Below are 24251 nucleotides of genomic sequence, written 5' to 3'. Positions count from 1 at the left end.
CGCCTCTATTGTAAAGGCGTTAGAGGGCGCGTTCAGATATTGTGAACACCTTGGCCGCTCTGATATATCTGATCTAATGGCGACTGTAAGTTACGCAAACCAATCCATAATAGTACTTTATGTGACTGCTACTTAATGAAAGGCATTAAAATACGAGTGCGGGATTATGAAACGAGCGACGCTAGTTTCATAATACGATCACACGAGTGTTAATGCTTTATTATGTACAGTTAACTGTATTAATATAAATATAGATAGAAGTATTAATTACATTACAAGCGTCTCGTCGTAAATATTATAAAAAATAAATAAATAAAAATAAATGAAGGCCTAATTGGGACGAGACATCTGTCCAGGCAATTTATAAATGAAATGAAAGTTTATTCACGAGAACATATGGTACAGTAGATATTATTAAGTGTACATTATTGACCCATGATATGTTCGGCCTAAGGCATGTGAAAATTATTTGTATTGACACAGTTCATGCATGTCAAAGGAAAATACTTTATATAAATGTCGTGTTTACAAAAATATTATGAAAATTTTAATTATTAAGTACAAACGTCAAGTTTTAAGCCTCAATCTACAGTACGTAGGTCTATACCCCAGACACAAGTTTGAGATATTATGCAGAGGCTGTTGACAATTTACTCGTAGGAGTCGAGTCAGGCTCTCAGCCTACAGTCTATTGGTCTGAGACCGCTGAATTACATTGGGCTTTACAGTAGAACCAGCTTAATATGATCACGTTTAATATGCCTTTTTTACACTGTCACCAGTGTAACGTAACTTGTTTTCATAATTTTTTTTTCACGGTTGATACGAGTTGAGAATCTATTTAAGCGGGTTTTACTCTCAATTGCACCCGTTGGCTGCTATAAAATAGGTTGTTATCATTATCGTAAAGCGTGTAATCAACTACAGCTGCTCATTCACATTTCCTAATTTGTACCAAAGTTATTTTTCTACAATAAAAATGAGATTTCGTTCAACAGCACGACTTGGAAGTGGTAGAATTGCTAGATCATGACATAATTACTACAATACGTGCGTGTAGAAACATCAAACCTTGCTATAAACAATGTCTCGTGTCATAAACAGGCTACGGGCTACGGGGGTTGGCAGCATATGAACACGTCAACCACACGTGACGCGTGTTCCTTAATAACCGTAACCAACCGTTTTAATGGATTGTTCGTAGAAAGGACGAAACGGTTAACCGACGGTAAAAGCCTTCAGAAACTTCAAAGAGATTCATTACCGTAAAATATATTTTATAGGGAACACACGAACACAATACACGTCACATACTGCTGACAAGTCGTGAGTTGCAGAAAGAACCTTGATTTAGACTTGATTTAAACTTATATCGAAATTGACACGAGTAGACAATGTAGACATGCAAGTGACAGAGCGGTTAAATCTCTCTACTAGTCCATTTTCATAAGTATTTTGCCGTTTAAATACTTGAACCGTAAGATTACGATATCCAATAACGACCGATATAATATCATTCGTTTATCGAAAACGGAAAGCGATTGGTAATTATTTTCGTCGGCAATATCGGACGATGACTTGAGAGCACCTTGAGATTCACAAGAACACTTCGTTTCTGTTCGAGTATTTCAAACATTTTATTTTGAGATGGATCTCCTACGACGATAAGTTTCCTTAGCTTTTTATGTGCAAATAAATGATTATGATTATGATTATAATATCTTTCTCATGGCACGATACTCACGATGTATAAGACAAAATAAAACATTCATACGCGTGGAATCAGTATAGCGTTCGCAAAGTAGGGCTTTGACATAATTTCCGATACTTAACCTTTCGTATGCTTAGGAGCAGATCTGCTCCATATATTTTCAACTTAAACATGAAGTTGTCACGATTGCTATTTATATGGCAATTTTTTGATATGCGCATACGAAAGGTTAACTGTCGCAGTGAGACTTCCTTCTTTGTGTGTCATCATACAGTGTACAGTCGCCATCAGATATATCGGAGCGGCTAAGGCGCTCACAAATATCTGATCACGCCTCTATTGTCTGGGCGTTAGAGTGCGTGTTCAGATATTGTGAACACCTTGGCCGCTCCGATATATCCGATGGCGACTGTACAACGTTTTAAAATGATGCTTACAGTAGTCCGTAGCAACAAAGATATATGTAACTACGTATAAAATAAATAAAGTCTAAGAAAAAAACGTGCCTCGGAATATCAGGAAAAAGTTATACTCGAATAGATGGCGCCACACCTTTGGCCTATATGGCATTCTAAAAAATCATTTATTCATATATACATTTGTTGATATTATTATACATTTTCATTTTTAGTTTTAATCCTGTGTCGATAGATGGCAGTATTCTCTTTGGTAGCATACATAAATGTAGTTACCAGGACGTTTTTATGATAACTACTCAACAATGTTAACGATTTTAATTAATAAACATAAATAATACAGCATTGTTTAATATCATATCGATGTAATCCAGTTTGGTTGAGTCGGCCATTAATCAAGCAATGAAAGACAGACTTCTCTGTAACTTCATTAATATTTCAAAGAACTTAGAATGCGGTTATACAAGAAAAATACTGGTAAAAGAGCGAAATTCAGGTCATCAATTCATGTACGAATGAGTAAGTTTAAGAAAAATACGGCAATAATTCGTAAATTTTGAATAATTCGGTTATTCTTTAGGTTTTTTCTAGGTGTAAGTAATGGTTCGTTTATTTAAGAAGTTCACTGGACTCGTTAGATGAAAGCCGATATCTTTGTATAAATTTAAAGTTACTAGATCATGATACTAAGTGATACAAAGTAACGACTTTTTAAATAAAACTCTTATCAAAGTATCACTATATCTTAGCTAAGCGCTTATCTTAGTTAGCAAAAGTGATCGCACTGCGCAAAATGACGTTACAGACCATTTTGAGTAGCTACGTGTTACTGATCGCCTACCGCGAAACACAAAAATCTAAATTCCGTTATCTGCCTCTCTATCGCTCGAATATGATATAAGTGATAGAGAGGCAACTAAAGATATTTCGCGGACAAAATGTCATAGAATAATTACAGCTCTACAATTCTACATTGAGAGCTTGTGTCTGAAGTGTTATATTTTTATTTTATTTGTTGGGAAAACTTACAGCTAGAGTACCAAGTTAAGTAATAACATTGAAACAGTGAGCCAATTACAAGTTTCCACAGATAGAAACTGCGTAAAGTACATGGCGTGCGAAATTAACTCTAATAATATTTACTTTAGTTATAAATACTTTACTTACTAGACAGGGAAAATTGGTTTAAACAGTGAACGAGAAGAAAAGAGAACAGGATAGAGATACATAAGAACAGTGGGAAAAGTCTTGGCTCATTAGTTGCCATTCTAATGTGTTCACAATCATTAGAATCTGCTAATTTACCAGTGACATGTTTATTGAGCTGTTAACACGTAACAAGACACTAACTACCCGTGTTCTTGACATGAAACGAATTCGTTTTGCGTGTTATTTCAGATGGCAATGCTGGGAAAGGGGGTCGCCGACCGCGAGTTACACAGCTAAACGGCTAAGGTGGTATTGCAGTGCTTGCATACGTATGGTTGCTATGGAGACGGTTAAGGTGAGAATGTATTGAATTATTTTCAGAGCGCGATTCTCGGTGAGATTGACTGCAGGTGCGTGTTTTTTATTATTATCTACTACTTGTCACGAAGCGGAGTCACTATATCAATTTACACATTGAACCAGTCCCACATTCATTTTACAAATTAGGGTAGTTCACAATTAAGAACAGTTACCGCTTGGTATCAAAATTTAGTCATTAGTTGACTCCAGTCGCGTTCACATGTGCTCCCCAGCGCGTCTCCGCAATTAAAAAGTGTAAGGCACATTTGATGAGATTTGAACTACTAAAGCGAATATATTTCGTTACATGCCTCTCTATCGATCTTGCATATTAAAGCCATAGAGGCAGATAACAGATAACCAATTGATTATGGATGTTAGCGGTACGAAGTGCCTAAGATAGCAAACTAATGCAGTTTGCTTACATACTGTCACAGATTTCTCTATCGTAACTTGCATGTTTTCAATGTCATTGGTGTGGTCTCGAATAGATATCACAGCCTAAATTAGGCCTCAGGGTTATCTAGCGGTATCGCTAACATAAATCATTCTAGCAAGTCCAGCATTGCTCTAATCTAATATATTATTAATTATAACACTGTTTGCTGTTTGGTTTGTTCAGTCTTGTTGATATTGCTTAGGGATTTAATGATATTTTGCAGCGAAAATAAAACAAAATTACTACTCTGTGCTTACACACGAACGTTATTACGTCGACAAAGCAAAGATACAATTCTCATTTTGTAGTACAAACATATATTTATACCTATTTCTCTGGCGGACTTCTGTCTGGATATTTCAGATGTCTTTATAAAATTAGCCTTACTCTTTACGAGGTTTTGTCGTAAAGTTGAGCTTAAGTCAGTTATATGGCACATTAAAAAGGAAAGAAACGTTAAAAAGCCATTCAGTTTCCATTTTCCGCGTTGCTTCTGAAAATTCTCGACTTTTCGGTGACCTTTCGTAAATATTCCGCCATCTGCGTTTTGACAGGATCAAAAGCAAAATTTCCTTTTTCTTTTATATATTAAGGTTTATATATTGTTATCGTTCCTTCAGATTGGCTTTATCATCATCAATGTAAACGAAGTGTTCGATGTCCCGCTAGATCTTAAGCGATCAATCTAATCTTTAAAGCTTACCTTGGTTTGTCACATAAGCGTTAATTTTAACCGTAAGTAGCGGGCATCACGAGCGACCTCTAAACCGCTCCCGCTTGTCAATAAGCGTAACAATAAACCCCAATGCGGTATCGCACGTGCATACTTTATGCACGGGCGTATGTTGCTAATGAGGGGAAAACATGTGCATATGCATAGGGGTTGGTGATCCGAGCGAGACCGATAATCGGCCTGATTTCTGTAGACATATCGTGAACATAATTGGTCACACGGTCGTTGATTTATGTTAATACATATGTAATTTTTTTTAACAAAAAACATGTAAGAAACTTGGGCAAAAGACAGCAAGTTATTTTTTATCTAAAAACCAACAGCAGATGAAGCGTCACATTAGCAATTTAGCATATGTCTTACTTATCCTGTCAAATGTGCGATTTTACATTTGGAGAAGCTACGGTCGCGGCGGGCGGAGTAAATTAGACAACTGATATATTTTCAAGTAAACAACTAAACTTATGTACTGAAAACGACGTCGTAAAATGGATGCATTGTCAGACAAAATAGGTACATAAGTGTCATCATAAATGACAAAACGAAGTATCATGTGTTTCAACACACCCATCAATAAATGTCAATAACCTTTAAGATAATGTGTCGTAATATACTGGCAGCCAAATACGAACTTGTCAAATATCTTTGAAGATAAAGTAAATAAAGATAAAGGATCGGTCGTAAAGAGAATGTATCATTTGTTTGGGACAAACTCATTGCCAAAAACGTGTATCGAATACGTGTGTCAGTGGCCTTTGGGACAAAGGCAGCTGGACCTGATGTACCTACCGATATAATTCAATTCCTTACATTTTATTAAAAAATATATTGTATGGCAACAATATACATAAACACAATACTATACATAATCGGCGTTAATCAATTAGACCGCCATTATGTTACATCATTCCTCAGTAATGAAATTCTTGAAACCCCACGTGACTTCAAGAGCCGTCATAACAAACCAAATAAAGCGTGAACTGAACAAATTACTCCGACATTTATATAGCATTAGCATATGTTAGCCAGAGGTGAAAAGTTAATTAAACTTTACAAAGTTAACGCGCGTTCGCATGTTTGCAAAAAAGCAAAACCACGCTATGGTTAAAACATGTAAATAACACTCTTATTACTACGTTATTAGAGTCATTATCACTAAACCTACGATATCGTATAAGTACAGAAAGACTAGAGGTAACCAATAAAGTGGGATGCCTGAAAATCAAAGCTTATCCCCCCTCTTATTTTATCTTGTCAAGATAAAAAAAAAACAGATGATTTTCGGAAAACGGAAATCGCGTTAGTACCATTAGTAGAAATGGGCTTGCCTTATCACATCGTATGGTTTTCTGAGACGACAATAATAATCCAATATCTTTGAGAAATTTGACTCTAAGCTAATTCTTTATAGTGGAAAAGATCAGGTCAACCAATAGTCCGCGAACCGGAAAACGCAGCAGGAAAAGACCCACAACATGATGGTTTGACGATCTGGTTAAGGTCGCGGGAAGCCGATGGATGAAAGCGGCGCAAGACCGGTCGTTGTGGAGATCCCTGGGTGAGGCCTATATGTCCAGCAGTGGAAGTCTTTATATAAATAAGCTGACAGCAGTATGAAAAAAATATTCAACCATCCACTTTTATGAAAATATTCATGACGAATAAAACCATTTAACTGCTATGCAGTTTGGCAGATAAGTAGCAATAATTGATGTACTTCTCTTTTTAATAATAAATAAATAAAATAAAAAAAACGTTCGGCCGCCTACCGCCAACATCAAAAATAGTTATCGGCCCCTCTATCCTCTACCGCTCTTGCATAGGTATTCTTTGCGATAGTGAGGCAGGCCCTCTCAGGCCCTGTGGGCTAAGCACGGTAGCATTTTTATCGCCTGTCACGTTCTAACAAGTATGTAAGTGCGAAAGTGACAGGCATAGTGACAGGTGATAAAAATGCAACCATGCTGACACCGCTGGTCTCTGGATCTGCCTTCCATTTATATACACATCGCACGGCGACAACCGGAGACCAAGACCTTACACTAAATTGTCTGAGCAATCGTCTCACACGCGCACGGTATAACAACTAGTATAACACCCCTGTGCTAGTCGAAAATAAATCTTACGTGAAAACACATTGGGTGCAAAACGTACATTTGTAGTAAGATGTAAGATTGGTTTGAAATGCACGCGCACAATCGTGACTTAACTCCGGACGGGTTATGTAAGAATATGCGGATTCATTCACTTTCACTGTACAAACAAGAATATTTTAAGCGTCGCGATTAAATAACAGGCGAGAGGTTAAGCTCGGCTTAGGAAACTAGTATTCGCTTCCGGTACTAACACTCAAGCTCATTGAAGCCTCTATCAGTCCATATTTGATTCAGGTAACCGAATATATGTACTTAATCCTTATTGCAAAGAGATAAGGTTTACCAATGGTCAGTTAAATATGTCGCTGTGAAAATTATGGACGCTTGTATCGACAAATTATTCCGACATGTCATGACACTATGAAGATTCTTGTGTGGACAGTTATAAGACTTATAAGAAAGAAATGCAATGTGTCCGTCTCTGCCACCCATCTGCCACCTTACAAATAGACAATGATGTAAAAGTGACATAGTCAAAATGATGATTTCTTTCTCAAAGAGAGCTAGAGCGTACGCAAATTTTAAACACTGCTTGCTTAATAACTTTCGCTTCTTACTCTAGATATTTATCAGTTTCTCAAATTGGATGGCTAATATGGATGGCTTCAGCCAGAGGAAGACAAAATGCCGATAAAACTTCTTTTCAATTGGCACTTGTTTATTGCAGACGATTTATGTTTTAACATTGGAGAATACGTGATGAACAGAGATATGCGCAATATGCACATAAATGTGTAACAACTGGGCTTTTAAAAGTACCAAGTACTTCTTAAAACCCATTACTAGCAAAACCCAAATGCCCCTAACCAGCATATAAGCAGTACTTTTCTTTACTTCTCGCCCGACCCCCAAAGGACGACGAGGACGACGGATCCCACTTTAATTTGTGTAGAACGTTTCCCGTGATGTACTGGCTTAGTTAAATTAAAGCTTGGAATGAACAGTCTTTTGGGAATTTAATTGCGTAAGAGTTTAAGTGAGATTTAACTTTGCTGGCGTCAGACACGTGTGACACGTTGGTTTAGTTTAAAGCAGAAATTTAACTAATTACATCATAGTTCAGTGTTCAGTTGAAAGTTGTCATGTGTTTTCAAGTGAGTCATTTTATTTATATGGTAGTATTTTTAATTAGGAGTAAATTGACGTTGTTGCTGGTTTTATATATAACGGGTTCTGGTTAAGAACCATTGTTCTATTTCTTTCCCTAAGTAATTTGGCATAAAAAAGATTACACTTTCACCGGCCTTCATCATTGGGGATGAAATCGCATACATCTCTCTATCTAATAATGTATGGGCTCCTCATGATCATAGCTCTTGTAAAGGCGGGATTACACCAGTGTGCGGCACAAGCATATTCAGTACAAAAATGCTTGTGCCGCACACTGGTGAAATGTCGCGGTGGTCGAGATTCCATAATTAAAGTATAATTATGGCCACGTCACCAATCTTCTCATAAAAATGCAGTCGCTGGTCACTATGGCGACCAAACTGTGTAGTCAATAATTTAAAAAAAATTGGTGGAATCTCGCCTTAAGAGGTTGGCGTTTTCTACGGACAACATTCTTTAGATTTGTCGAAAGATGAAAGGCTGACAATGCAGCATTATGTCTAGCAATTTATAAGCCAATATATTCTCTTAGTAAAATTATATTAGGCATTTGTTGCTTGTCAGATTGTCTGTTTCATGTCAGTTATAATGAGATGTGAAATATTTCGTAATCGTATGTTTCGAATTCATGTAAATGAATAACACAGTCAGTTCGGTGTTGAATGGTAATTTGTTTATTGAATGTATTCACGCATTTCATAAACATCATAAGATTAGATTTTAGTTGGACAGAAAAGATAACCAACGAAGAGGTTATGTATAGTAGCAGAGAAGATGAGTTTGTTAAGAACTGATAATAGAAGAGGAAATATAACTATTCTAAATTTTAACCTGCATACACACATATATATATATATATCTGTAAAAATAATATCCCGCGCACATATCAATGTGGTTCAGTAAGGGGGCGGACTGGAAATCAGCGCTGTGCGGTCAATTCCTGGTGAAGTGGCTGGCGCAGCATATGCTGAGCCCGCTCCTTTTGTCGCGCATGCCAATTTTTTATGTTATTCGTTTCCTGTAATTTCTCTTCTGTTGTGTGGCAATAAATGTTTTCTTATTCTTATTCTTATTCTAAATATGCTTGGGCACCTGATACGACACGACGAATTTATCCAAAACATAGAAGGGAAAGTTGAAGCAAAAGAGGAAGAAGGGAAGACCAAGGAGAGCGTACATGCATCAAATAAAGGAAAAACTCAACGTCGTGTCGTATCAGGCTGTCAAAGAGAAGGCAGAGGACCGCGAAACATGGAAATTGCTCCACCGACAAGAGACTTACTCTTAAATATATGATGATGATAAGATTTTAAACCAAATAAATCCGTTATAAATACAGTATCGTACACCGTCTACGTTTTAATTTAAATATAGTAACATCTGGCCCGACCTTCGCATTGCGGTAAGCGTGAACTTGAAACAAGAGTTACAAGTACACGATATATTTATAATATTCATACTAATATTATAAATGCGAAAAAGTGTGTCTGTCTGTCTGCTACCTCTTCACGGTTAAACCACTGAACCGATTTAGTTAAAATTTGGTATAGAGATAGTTTGAGTCCCGGGGAAGTACAAAGGGTAGTTTTTATCCCAGAAGTCATCCTTTAAGGGGGTTATATAAATTGCAGATTTGATGAAAAATAAGCTACCCAAATTACTAACTCCACGCGGACGAAGTCGCGGGCAAAACCTAGTCTTATATAAAACTTTAATAAATAAAGTCGGACTCGCGCACGAATGGTTCCGTACCATTACGCAAAAAATGGCAAAAAAAATCACGTTTGTTGTATGGGAGCCCCACTTAAATATTTATTTTATTCTGTTTTTAGTATTTGTTATTAGCGGCAACAGAAATACATCATCTGTGAAAATTTCAACTGTTTAGCTATCACGGTTCATGGGATGCAGCCTGATGACTGACAGACGGACATACGGAAAGTGAAGACTTAGTAATAGGATCCGTTTTTACCCTTTGGGTACGGAACCCTAAAATATCTAGAAACTGAACGCGAGAATTATAACAAAGAAACCGTTTTAGGACGGAGTCGTGATATTAAATTTGAAATGAAATTCTTCATCGAGATTGGTTCGAAAGGTTTCATCATTCATAAGTTACTTTATTTTATACGAACCCTCTAAAAGGTAATTTCGATTTTTCTTTCTTCAACGAATTTATCGGTAACTTCCTGTGTAATGAGAACGGAAGAGAATTTTTACTAAAATTTGGTCTAAAATTACACAATTAGTATACTAATAATAAAGATGATTGGATGTTAAAAAAACCGGCCAAGTGCGAGTCGGACTCGCGCACCGAGGGTTCCGTACTTTTTAGTATTTGTTGTTATAGCAGCAACAGAAATACATCATCTGTGAAAATTTAAACTGTCTAGCTATCACGGTTCATGAGATACAGTCTGGTGACATACAGACGGACAGCGAAGTCTTAGTAATAGGGTCCCGTTTTTACCTTTTGGGTACGGAACCCTAAAGACTGACTAAAGGTGAGGGTTCCGTACTTTTTAGTATTTGTTGTTATAGCGGCAACAGAAATACATCATCTGTAAAAATTTCAACTGTCTAGCTATCACGGTTCATGAGATACAGTCTGGTGACAGACAGACGGACAGCGAAGTCTTAGTAATAGGGTCCCGTTTTTACCCTTTGGGTACGGAACCCTAAAGACTGACTAAAGATGACTAACGGTAACGCCGTCCAGATCACCTAAAATCAGGGATCGAATACCGGTATATTTTTCATACAAATTAACCGGTATTCAATTTCGGTATCTCGGTTATTTAAGTATATATTTCCATAACATTTAGGTAATCTGATAACTCACTGTACTTACCCAAATACCATTCTACAATATCAAAGAAATATTTCGAAGGCTACGTGATATTTTGATTTTAAGTTATACCGGTAACAATCCCTGCCTAAAATTCAATAAGTCTATGACAAAGTAGCCTTTATAAAGTGATTGGATAGCACACCCACACATAGGTGGTGCACATGATAGAAAAACTAGACGAATGTTTGCATAAAGCTATTAAGTATGGCAGAAGAGGCATCAGAGCCAAGTTAATGCAGTGGAAATGAGAGCGTTGAAAAGTGTGTGTGGTGTGAGATTGCAAGATAGAATTAGGAACAGTGTGATAAGGGAAAAGTGTGGACTGAACGAAGATGTAGTGACAAAAATTGAGAAAGGTATGTTCAGATGGTTTGGACACGTGGAGAGAATGAGTGAAAGCAGGCTAGCAAAGAGAGTGTATAAGGGAGAAGTAGAAGAGTTGGAAGGGGTAGACCTCGGCGGACTTTCTCTGATCAGATCGAGGAAATCCTGGCCAGGTCAAGAGCACCTTAAACCGGCGAGCGTGTATGAAGAATGTTATGAAAGTGAAGGAAGCGAAAGAGGTATGTCAGGATCGTAGCAAATGGAAATCCGTGGTCTCTGCCTACCCCTCCGGGAAATAGTCGTGATTATATGTATAGGTATGTATAGGTACTATTTCGGTACCTAAACGGAGTAAATGGTCAGCATAGTAAATTAGTACTCCGGCCCATTTCGGATGGTCGGGTGGCTAATCAAACGAGCCACTGAGCAATGCCCTAACGAGGTACGGCCGGCAAAAATGTTTTCCATCAGCCCGATCAGATTTACACTGGGCCTTGCTCACTTAAAGTTATGACTACCTATACATAATAGAAAACATCTCACATTAAAAGATATCTCAAATAGTCTCTTCTTAGTAAGCTGTAAAGATGTTCTTGTTTACAAATAATATTCTCGTATTTATTTAATCAGTAGGTATGCACCTCGGTCCACCTAGTCTACCTACACGGTATATTGATGAAATTAGATCGCAAACCGAAATAACCCGGAGTAAATAAACCAAGTAGGTAAGGTAGGTAGGTAGGTAAGGTAGGTACGGGGGGTAGGTTCTTTTGAGGAGTTTTTCTATCAGTCGGTTTGTAGTTGTACACATGTATACCAAAGAGTAAAAAAAACTTTAATCATGTATGTTGATGCTATTGTGTTATATGGGTTTTTGTTAGTTTAAATTAAAACTAGGTACTTTCTCAAATTATTCCTATCTATTCCGCGTGATTCCGTTTCTCAGTAAAACAAATTTATTCCAAAAAGTTCTAAAAAAGTTCGTAAAGACGTACAAAATTTCAACTAAGTATACCAACCAAGTAAACAACTATACTAACTAAGTAAACAAGACCAACTATACTAACTAAGTAAACAAGACCAAGTGCGGGTAGTTCGAAAAACTCGCGCGCCTAGAAGATGTTGATGTCAACTTTAGCCAGTCTTCTCCGAGACCACGGGGACAACGCCGTTATCGAAACGTCGGAGGTAAATTTAAAACTTATTTTACGCGATTAAGTCCCGTCGTTGTAAATAATAATGAGTAAAAATCGTGAAAGTTTAAATCAGTGTTAAGTATACCAAGTCAGTAGAAATATTCAACTTAGTTGAAAGTGTTCCAGCGTTTAAAAATGTTTCAAGCACAGCAACTAGTGTAAGGGCCCTCAACTTTCCCCGGCCATGTTTAGACTATCTAGGTCTTGCGGATGTGAAAATCTACGTCTTGTTGGATACGCGATAAACCAGTTTGGGTTTAGTTGTAACCGTGCAGGTCAGGATCAAGAAATCCAGATAATATGTTCACGTAATAGTTTCTAAAAAACCGGCCAAGTGCGAGTCGGACTCCCGCACCGAGGGTTCCGCACTTTTTAGTATTTGTTGTTATAGCGGCAACCCTAAAAACGTGCGACAATTTGTTTTTGACTCAAAGTTTACGCAACAACCACTTGTGACCTATAAATATTTGAACCATATAACGATACAAGTTGAACCGTCGTTTTAATTTTTCCCTATATTCAGTACAAACAGTCAAATAATTCAATTTTCTACCTATTTTTTACTTTGTCACAGTGACATTAGTATGAGGCCTCTAGCAATTTTCATATTGATTATCACTGTGGCAAGGTACGAAATGGGTCGGAAATTAAATTCTTTATACAAACTCCTGGTATACACGAAAGAGCTCATTTGAAGCCCTTACCACAAAGGCTTATAAAAAATGATCAATAATATGTTTCGATAGTATATGTATAGTGTTGTCGTCAAAACCATATAAATCATGTGTTCCCCTAAGTTTTTTTGCCGTCTGAGTCACCGGGTATTAACAGGTCCGAGGGGCTGACTCATGCAGAATAAAATATAACAATGCACTTGTCCTTACGAAGACTTATAAAAACGAATGCCCGAATGCAGTTCAATCGCACAAGTAAAGATGTGTGGGAAAACCCAGAATGTTACATTCCATGTTGTTGCTCTAAATGAGGAAGATAATAACGATATCTCATGTAACTCATGTTATAAGCAAGTAAAGTGTCAAGTGCATGTGCATGGCGTGGAATGAACAATTTTAAATATCCAAAATTGCCACCATTGGTACTAAATAAGGTTAGTTAATATAACCTACTACCTACGATTAGTACTTAAACCTTACAAAGCATGGCATACTTTGATTGCGTAAGCGTTATTGGTACAATAAGTACAACAACTTATGACGCTTTAAGTTCTTAGCGTTCGACGAGTTAAAGACTAAACAAATTGAAACTGGATACCTTCGAACCAATAATTTGCAGCAATAACACTTTGAACGTGAAGCAAGACAATAATACCTACTGGTGGGCTAATAAAAAGTAATGGAAGATAAAATAACAGTAAATACGAAGAAAACAATGGCTAAAAAAAGGTCTATTAAAAGCATCCACTTTCAAAATTATGCTCTAAAAAAGGCTCAAAATTGCCATACAATTTTCGTTTCTTCTCCGTTACCACCATACAAAGTTTATTTAAAATGGTAACGAGATGGATATAAAAATTTTAGGACACTATTTTCTCTTATTAGGATCAAAAGAACGTGTGATTCTGAGTAGAAATAACATAAAAAACCCCAAATAAAAAAAAATAGTAGTACAAATTAAAATAAAATAGCCCATCGCTGTCTGGTGGTACTAGTTGTCTATACTAAATGTTGTTACGTCGATTAAAAATGAGAGCGCAAATTCGATTGTATGGCGGCGGCTAGGATGGTGATTTTTAAGAGGAAAGGGGACGCCCGTTTCTCCATACAAACGTAGTCCCCATTTTCCTCCCTGGATATTGACATTACGGAAAATATTTTTACATAATTAGATGTATATAACCATAGCTACGTCTGACTTTTTTCGATTTTTTTTATTATGGTAAAAATTTGGAGCGAAAAACAGATTTCATACAAGTTTTTTAAATGCTCCTAACTCGTATAATAATAAAAAAATTGAAAAAAAAAAAATCGTAAGTGCGTAAAAAACGTAGGGGCATAGCTGTGATTGATATCCAACAAATTGTGTCAAAATATTTTCAGTAATGTTAATACCCAAAAAGGAAAATGAAGACTACGTGTATGAAAAGGCAATTACGCGAGGGTCCTCCACTTTCGTCTCAACTCCTGAATTTCCATAAACTTTGTAAATTATATTTGCCAATTGTTGAGTTGTTATTTAAGTTGTCGATATTTTAGTGTGCGTGTGATTAAAATTCGACGTAACACATTTTTACGAGTACAACTTCTTTTTTATTCTGTTAAACGACACGTGGGTGCTTTTATGTAAATAAGATTAGGTTAAACATAACAACGTGACATCGATTATAAAAATATTATAATTGTGATGATGTCATCTCCTTCCTCTCAGACCAATACTTCTTACTGTATAATTTCGTTTTACATAACCTATGTCCTAAACATCGATAAAAAGAATTTTAATTTATCCACTAACAAATATTTGTAAGAATCTTGAAAGTGTTAAAAGTTTTAATGACATTTTAGTACTTACAACAAAATTATTTAACATTGGCCAGTTATTTAAAATTCTTCGTCGAACCGATTTGACGCAGGGATCATTACCGGTTTAACTTAAAATCAAAATATCACGTAGCATTCGAAATATTTTTTTGATATTGTAGAATGGTATTTAGGTAAGGACAATGAGTTATCAGATCACCTAAATGAAATGGAAAAATATACATAAACAACAGAGATACCGAAATTGAATACCGTTTAATTTGTATGAAAAATATACCGGTATTCGATCCCTGATTTGACGCATGTTTTGGTATAGACCCAACTCTCGATTTTAACTTGCTGATCTATACCAGCAAGTTAAAATTGAGTATTGACTAGTTTGACCTACCCTATAGTATTTAGTTACCCAGACAATTAAGGTCGGCCTACTTTCCATAAACTTTGGCAGTTTGGTCGATCAAGCTAAACTTATTAATAGGCACCTTTTAGTTAGACCACATAATATTACCTCAATCACAATATAAAGCATAGAGAGATTAGAGAGTCACTATCTATTTGGTTCTGGCTGTACTCTACGTAAACACTTCATAATGCAGGGTTTAGCCTGATATAAGGATACGACGCAGTCCTAGGGGAGGTTACAATAATAAATTATTTCAGGCCAAATTGTCCATAGATTGTTAGTTATATACAGACTTATAATATTAGAGTTAGTACATCTTAACCTAGGTATTACAGTTTTTTCAAACTTATTTGGGGTCCCGGTAAACAGGACGATGAGCCGACGCCCAGTGGCTAAAAAACGGACAATCCCACCTCTCGGCTATATCTACCAGCAAGCTGTTGGTGCTACCCCGCAGGCGATACATTTGAGAGGCGATTCTTTTTCTGATTATGGCATGAAAATCGTCCATTCGTGCTTCCGCAAACATGCCTGATGCACTGCAAAAGCGTGGTAGCCCCAACAGCATCCTGAAGTTATTGAACTGGACACGCAGGATATGAACCACTGCTATAAACATTATATGTCTACATACTACATATACATACCTATAGCTGCGACAGGTAAGCAGTTGAAACAGTCTGTAAACGTTTTCCAAAGCTTGATGTTATACCTCCGTTTGCACTCGTCGTAGAATCTGCGGACAAGGGAATAATGATATTAGAAGCCAATTTTCATCGACTAGGGGGCGGTTGCAACAAAATTCATCTCTGTTCTTGTTCTCTCTATTCTAGCTACAACACGATTCTCTAGTCTAGGTAGGCGGTTCTTAATGGAAGAATGTAAAAATACCACGAATGTAAACAGTGGCATAATAAAGATAGTGCACATCGCATCAATAACAGGCCGTCACAGAACACTTATCTATTAGGTGAAGCATACAGATAACTCGCGCTCTTATAAGCACTGGTTAATAGAGTCTGACCAAGCTAACGTTCAAGCAAGTAATGTTCAATATTTTCGTCGAGCGCAATGAACGGCCTTGATTTGCCGCTCGCCGCGCCGCGTCCAGTGCCCTGTTTATCAAAAACTTGTAGCTTGTAATACAAGTGGAAGTCCCTTTCTAACAAAATCTGTCAAAAAGTGAGTTCCGCTTGTATTACAAGCTACAAGCTTTTGATAAACAGGACACAGTCCGCGGCCCATTGTCTGCCGCTGGTCTGTGCCGCAAGCTGACAGATGGCGTAAACACTGTAGTCGTGCAAAACGCACCTACGTTATCGTGTATATTGGAAGGACAAGTTTAAGCACTTTTAATGCCAGGAGCGAGGCAGTTTAGAAAAATGTCATATTTAACTCAGTTAATTATGACGCGATCATGGCGACTGGCGAAGTACAAGCTTCGCGTAGTCGGAGTTCAGTATGGGAGCGTCGTGTGGTGACCTCAAGCTGTCTTACATGCTTTATCTAGCAAGTGGTCTGTGCTGCAAGCTGACGGATGGCGTAAACACAGTAGACATGCAAAAACACGCCTACGTTATCGCGTAAAATGGAAGGACTCTGCTAAATATTTCAATGCCAAAGAGGCAGTTATCTGCAATCTGCAACCAGTTAAGCACGACGAAATGATACTTTGCCACTTGCAAGTGTGTGCCAACTTCGCGTAGACGGGCTACAAGGGAGGAAGTTCTGTGGTGACCTCGAGCCGTCTCACATGCTCTATCTAGCTAGTGATCCGTGCCGTAAGCTGACAGATGGCGTAAACACAGTACGCAAAAACACGCCTACGTTATCGCGTAAAATGGAAGGACTCTGCTAAATATTTCAATGCCAAAGAGGCAGTTATCTGCAATCTGCAACCAGTTAATCACGACGAAATCATACTTTGCCACTTGCAAGCATGTGCAAACTTCGCGTAGACGGGCTACAAGGGAGGAAATTTTGTGGTGACCTCGAGCCGTCTCACATGCTCTATCTAGCTAGTGATCCGTGCCGTAAGCTGACGGATGGCGTAAACACAGTACGCAAAAACACGCCTACGTTATCGTGTAAAATTGAAGGACAAGTATAAGGAAAGCTAAACGTTTCAATGGCAAGAGGCATAGAATGTGTAGGTAAAGTAAACATATTTAAAATCTTGTGATTTGATATGGAATTGAATTAGCTAAAAAGAATTTATCACTACATAAGCGCCATTGGCACCATTAAACTAACCCGGGGTTAACCGGTTAAATCTGGAGTTACCAGTAGTATTTGACACTGGATTAACGGTTTAACCGCTTAGCCCCGAGTTAGTGGGATGGTGCAAGTGGCGTTAAGTGTTCTACTCTTGACCGTTAGTAATTGTAAATAGTTATTTGTAAATAATTTTATGAACAATCACGAATCCATCCTTATTGTATTTACATTAAATTAGTTAATAATTCGTATTTAAATAAAAATAGACTTTCTATCATTGCGTCAATTGTGTGCTTTCTTACGCCAAGAAAGGACTCTTAAATTTACAAGGTTCCGTACCCGAAGGGTAAAAACGGTACCCTATTACTAAGACTGCGCTGTCTGTCCGTCTGTCACCGGGCTGTATTTGATGAACCGTGATAGCTAGACAGTTGAAATTTTCACAGGTGATGTATTTCTGTTGCCGCTATAACAACAAATACTAAAAACAGAATAAAATAAATATTTAAGTGGGGCTCCCATTCAATAAACGTGATTTTTTTGCAGTTTTTTTGCGTTATGGTAAGGAACCCTTCGTACGCGACTTCGACTCGCACTTGGCCGGTTTTATATATATAGTACTACTAATGTAACTTATGTTTACGTAGACATTGCTATTAATTAGGTGTCGATCTACATGTAAACATAGCTCGCACTTGACCCGTTTCTTATAAAGTAAACAGTCTTGAACTAAATTTCATACCTATTGCGGTTAAAGATTGATACGACTGACTAATCAAGGCTGACTAATATAGGCCGCAAGAAACATTTCCATCTTGAAATCAGTGTTATTTTGGCTGTAAACGTATATTGACGTTATAAATAAAATCAAAAATTCCCCGGCAAGCTCGACCGAATTTCACCTACCCATACAATCGGAGTTTCGTTCTTATTTTAAAACTACGTGTTGGATTGTAACGAAACTTTGCATATACAATGACATGAAACAAACGAAGCAGAACAAGTTTTGTATGTAAACCTAAATTCGCTGTATTTTTTTTAATTATAGAATCTGAAGCTACATAAACTAATTACAGACCTAGATATACCTTATCTTATTGTAAGTACAAAGTTTTAAGAGCAATCTAGCTAGTCGTTTTAAAATGAGAGCGTAACTACGTTTGTATGGAGAACCGAGCTCTTAAATAATTTCTACACCTGCGACGCTTGAACCACTGAAACGATTGAGATGAAATTCGGTATGGACTATGGAGATACTCGTAGTATGAGGCCTGAGATATAAGTAGTATAGTTTTTATTAATCAAAATCATCATCCCAATCATACGAATTGGGCAGAAGCAAGTACCACTGTGGACATCAGTTAAAATAGTTTTGCCGTGGAAAGGCAACAGAAAAGCACATACCTACTTCCGAGTTACTCGTAATCTATTACTTTAAACAATGGTAAGATGCTTATAAGTTATAAACAACGTTAAGTATCATCAAATACGTCGAAGTCTGGTCAAAGGTCCCAGAGACTTTGCCGCTTACCATGAGCACGGGGCGGACACGCTATACATCAAAAATCACTTGCGTTTCTATGTGTCAAACGGCACGTCTGTACACGCGGCATGCGTCATTGTGTGTTGCTTATAAAAACAGTACTGAGCGGCCGGCAAAAGGTCGCCAATCTGCTGTCGCGGGGCGAGGTAATTAGAATCGGGGCGGGGCGGTGCGTGGCCGTTCTGTATGATAATACTGTTACTTATTCTGTGCCAAAAGGACGAGATTTGCTTGTATCTTTATGCGAGTAACCGGTTAAAGCAAACGACACAAATATTTGTAAACAAAACAACTCAAATCAATTACAACTCACAGGAAATCGTGAATTCGCATATGCAAACATGGGAGTATAAAAACACAGTTTATTATGTAAAATGCGTGATAATGAGCATGATAATGATAATGTACTGTACAAGTTAAGATAAGGAAAACGTGCAATGCAGTTTGCAATTTCCGGGTCATTCTGGTGATAATTTATCCATCTTTGTTTAATTGTTAAGGAGTGAGAAGGGATTATATTTCGTTCGTTTCATTCTTCAGATATTACATTTACCAGGTAGTCCTTTAAACCTACAGGCGACTTTTGCACTATATTAAGAGACAGTCAATTGACTATTGAACTGATTTTTAGTTCATTCATTCATTTCCCTACCCTTCCCGTTCGTTCCACCCTCATAGTTGCTCATTCTTTTTTCGTGCACGGCGACGAGCGCACGCGCCCTTTAGCTTCTCGGCTACGACATTATTACCTACAGAAATGTCGAAGCGCACAGCTAAAGACAAGTTAAAATATTACCGTGAAAAAATTAAACGTCTTGAAGATCATAAAAGACGATACCGGATAATTTATGATTCGTCTTCATCGGAAGATGAAGGTAAGTTGTTTGTTTTATTATTTGGTGTTGAGAAGTGATTAAAATGAGCCGACATAGGGATTGACTGCGAGTCTCTAACTATGATCATATAACCATCGGGGTTGACTGCGAGTCTCCAACGATGTTAACAAGCAGAACAATGCGCGCAGTCTTCAGTAGATGCGCGTTACTCTGCGACACAAATATTTTCTCAACCTACCCCCAAGAGAAAATATTTTTCATAAAATGTAATAATCACTTCTCTTTTGTTTTAGAGGTTGTAATGGAACAAAATGTAGATGGTTCCATACCGGCTCATGATCCTATTATACAGGAACCACAACCAAACATCGATCCCGTAATACCGGAACATAATAGTGATGTGCCGATGCCGGACCATAATAACGGGGTTCCTGTACCTGAAAATCAGGCAGATTTGCCCATGTCGTCAGCTCAATCCGAGCTCGACCCGGATATGCTGCTGGCTCTCGGGGAATCGACCGAGGATACCCCCGAGTATGCCGAAAAAATCCACGATAATTTATCCAAACTTTGGTTACCGTTACTCAAAAAAAAGGTATGACCAATGAAGCCAAAGATAAAATCCAAAAAGGCTATTTGGTTCCCGACAACTGTCGATTGTTACAAGCACCAAAATTAAACGTGGAGATTTCAGCAGCCGTACCCGATATGGTCCGGAACCGAGACAAAAATCTGGCTGCAACGCAGCAACAACTCGGCCACGGGATCGCTGCCGTCAACAGGGCCATGGATATTCTAATTAAATGTGTCGATACCAACGGAATCGAAGCTATGAAACACCTCAGCAACGGCTGCCGTATTCTGTGTGACCTCCATGCGTCATCTACTCAGAGCCGCATAAAACTCATCACACCTAGTCTCGATAAGACGTTCTTGCAAGTTATTCAAGACACAGAACGTGATGACACCCTATTTGGTAATAAATTGTCCGAAAACATTAAGGCAGCGAAGACCATTGAAAAACAAGGTCTCCAACTCAAGAAAACGTCCCCTAAGAAACCTGCGCCGGCACAGCCGTCGACAAGTCGAGCTTCGTACTCGGGAAACTGGTCAGCGCCCCCTCGTTATGCTTCGAACAGGGGGGGGCGGAGAGGTGCTCGCAGGCAGACGAATTACACCAGGCGGACGTTTCCAGCTCCACAACCGGCCAAGACACGTGCCCAGGCACCGTAACGCAGGTACATGCCGGCCGATCATTTTTATTACTGTTGGCTAAAACGACATGGTTTTAGATTGGGTCAGATATGGCTATTTAACTCGGAGGTAAAACAAATATTTGTTCTATCAAACACGCTTGAACAAAGTGAAATAGCTGATATGAAATTAGCTATACAAAAACTGTTAGATTTAGGAGCCATATCTGAGTGCCCTAAAGTCAAAAACCAATACATATCTATAAGGTTTTTCTTACCCTAAAACCTAACCGAGGAAAGCGTTTTATCCTAAATTTAAAAGGCGGCCTCAAAACTCATTCCTAAAAATGGTTTTTTAGCCACAATAGATTCGACAAAACCATATCTGCTTATATCTATAAACATTAATGAAAAAAGTGTTATCTAATTTGAGATCTCGAGGTCTCAAATCTGTCATTTATTTGGACAACATTCTGTGCATAGGAAATACCTTTCAAGAATGTCTTATATAATGTTAAAGAAACCTTAAAGCTATTGCAATGTTTAGGATATGTTATAAATTACGATAAGGGTTCCTTACATCCAGAACACACTTGTAAATTTTTAGGGTTTAACTTTCACACCCACAATTTTACCATGGCCTTACCTAAACGATAAGGATAAACGAAATAAAATCGCACAATTGGTTCGTAAATTTCTAGGTCTGTCTAAATGTACCATCTCGAATGGTAGTGTTCAAAACTCATCGGAGTTTTAGTGTCAGCCTGTTCCGCTGTAAAATACGGTTGGGTTTATACAAAAACCTTAAAAAGGCTAAAATATTTCGAGTTATTAGAAAATAACGATAATTTTGACGCCAAAATGAAACCCTCTAGTTCCATATTAGATGTTTATACATCAAATAATTACATGAGATATCCCAGTTTTCAACTCGAAATTTACAGTGACACATCCAACTCAGGTTGGAGTGCCGTTTGAAAAAAAAAAAAAAAAAAAAATAGTAAGGTTAACGGCACGTGGAAATCTTCGGAACGGGATTCTCATATCAATCATTTGGAATTGCTGGCGGTTTACCTTGGATTAAAGAGCTTTGAATTTTGTTGCGAGTTGATAGCACGACCGCCATAAGTTATATGAACCGCATGGGGGCATACAGTTTCCACACCTAAACGATGTGTCTTGTACATTTTGGCAATGGTGCGACAAGCGAAATATATTAATCTTCGCATCATATTATATAAATACAAAAGAAAAGATTGCGGATCTAGTCTAGCAAAATAGTTAACCTTGATACCGAATGGGAACTGTCAGACAGAGCGTCTGAATCTATAGTACAACGTTTTGGTAAACCAACAATAGATTTATTCGCTTCTCGTTTCAATGCCAATTGCAAAAATTTCGTTTCATGGAAACCCGACCCAGATGCGATAGCGGTTGACGCATTTACGATTAACGGGGGTGAAAAATATTTTCATGACTTTCCCCCTTTTTTCGTTAATCTTAAAATGCCTTAGAAAGATCTTAGACGATCAACCAAATAGAATCATAGTGTTTCCTTATTGGCCATCGCAACCGCGGTTCTTAGTTCGAAGATGATGTTTTGCAATCCGAATAAAAACTTGCTGCATTCCCATTACAGGGACTGCCATCCCCTACACAAGGGGCTTACCCTGGGGGTCGCGAAGCTCTGCAACAGTCCTTCAGTCGAAGAGGCTCTCCGCCAGAGGCTATAACACTGATGTTGGCATCACTCTCCGACAATACAATACAACAATACGAAGTTACATATAAGCTCTGGTGGCAATTTTGCACCGTTAATTCTATTGAAATTTTAAATCCCCCAAAATCGTCAATATTTTTATTTTTTAACAGAACAATTTAACAAAAATTGTGCATACGGCACACTGAATAGTCACCGTTCAGCCTTATCTTTGTTATTGGGAGACAATGTCGGTTCGGACGATTGCGTAAAACGCCTACTCAAAGGTGCGTACAAACAAAGATCGAACGGCCCCAAGTATAACCATACATGAGACCCTCGGGTCGTTTTAAATCGTGTCTCTCACTGGTATCCCAATACAAGTATAAGCCTGGAAAAACTGTCGAAAAAATTAGTGACATTAATGGCCATATGCACAGCGCATAGGGTTCAAACATTAGTGCTTATAAAAATCGAAAATATTGTTATTTCCACAAACGGTGTCAAAATTGGAATTACTGACATAATTAAAACATTAGCTGCCGGAAGAAAACAACCCGTTCTCTTCCTTCCATATTTTAAAGACAATGTGTCTATATGCCCTGCTACAACTTTTAGAGATTATATTTTAGTAACAAAAAATAAGAGAGTTGATAGTATAGGAAATTTGTTATTGACATACAAACCTCCACATAGACCTGCAACTTCTCAGACCATCAGCAGATGGATTAAAAATGTTTTGTCGAAAAGTGGCATTGACATTACAGTGTACCGCGCACACCGCACAGTGCGCGCCACGCCGGCGCCAGCGTCGACACTATCACTATCCGCCGCACCGCAGGCTGGACCGCGGCGTCTACGTCGTTCGCGCGGTTCTATAATAGGCCACTATCGGATGAAGGACTCTTTGCGAGATCTGTTTGCTTGTCGAGTACGAGTGACAATCCTTAGATAAGATTATCGATCATAACTAGTTGATTTATTAATATGAATAAATGTTAATATCTGATCTGACTGACTGACCACTGAGGTCACGTCAAAGGTGAAAATAAATATATGATTTTGTGTTTACATATATCTATAGTTTCATTCCACCTAAGCAAAACTTTAAGACTCTAAACATCTACCTGGTAAATGTAATATCTGAAGAATGAAACGAACGAAATATAATAGATGATCAAACGAACTTCTCAAGCGAAGTTCGATCACTATTATATGAGTCGTTTCATTCGAAGATATAATAACCCTCCCACCCTAATATGACCCCAAATTTTAAAAGTTTTGCGTTTTCTCTAAAGATAATGAGCAACTATGAGGGTGGAACGAACGGGAAGGGTAGGGAAATGAATGAATGAACTAAAAATCAGTTCAATAGTCAATTGACTGTCTCTTAATATAGTGCAAAAGTCGCCTGTAGGTT

General features: G+C 37.9%; 2 protein-coding genes and 1 pseudogene across 2 annotated transcripts in view; 2 read left to right on the top strand and 1 right to left on the bottom strand.

The window, feature by feature from the left end:
* LOC134750032 (putative metabolite transport protein HI_1104) overlaps nucleotides 1-24251 on the top strand; it is a 397448-nt gene that overhangs the window by 151279 nt on the left and 221918 nt on the right. The gene's annotated exons all lie outside the window — the stretch shown is intronic.
* The window catches only part of LOC134750047 (serine/threonine-protein phosphatase alpha-2 isoform), a 69694-nt gene that overhangs the window by 35985 nt on the left and 9458 nt on the right, over nucleotides 1-24251 (bottom strand). Inside the window, exon 4 of the mRNA XM_063685131.1 lies at nucleotides 15991-16079. Within this exon, the coding sequence (XP_063541201.1) occupies nucleotides 15991-16079 (89 nt within the window). The remainder of the gene's footprint in view (nucleotides 1-15990; nucleotides 16080-24251) is intronic.
* LOC134750043 (uncharacterized) lies at nucleotides 19614-22887 on the top strand (annotated as a pseudogene).

Source organism: Cydia strobilella, chromosome 19, assembly GCF_947568885.1.
Source record: "Cydia strobilella chromosome 19, ilCydStro3.1, whole genome shotgun sequence".
Classification (NCBI taxonomy): Eukaryota; Metazoa; Arthropoda; class Insecta; order Lepidoptera; family Tortricidae; genus Cydia; species Cydia strobilella.
This window is presented reverse-complemented; position numbering and strand designations above follow the sequence as displayed.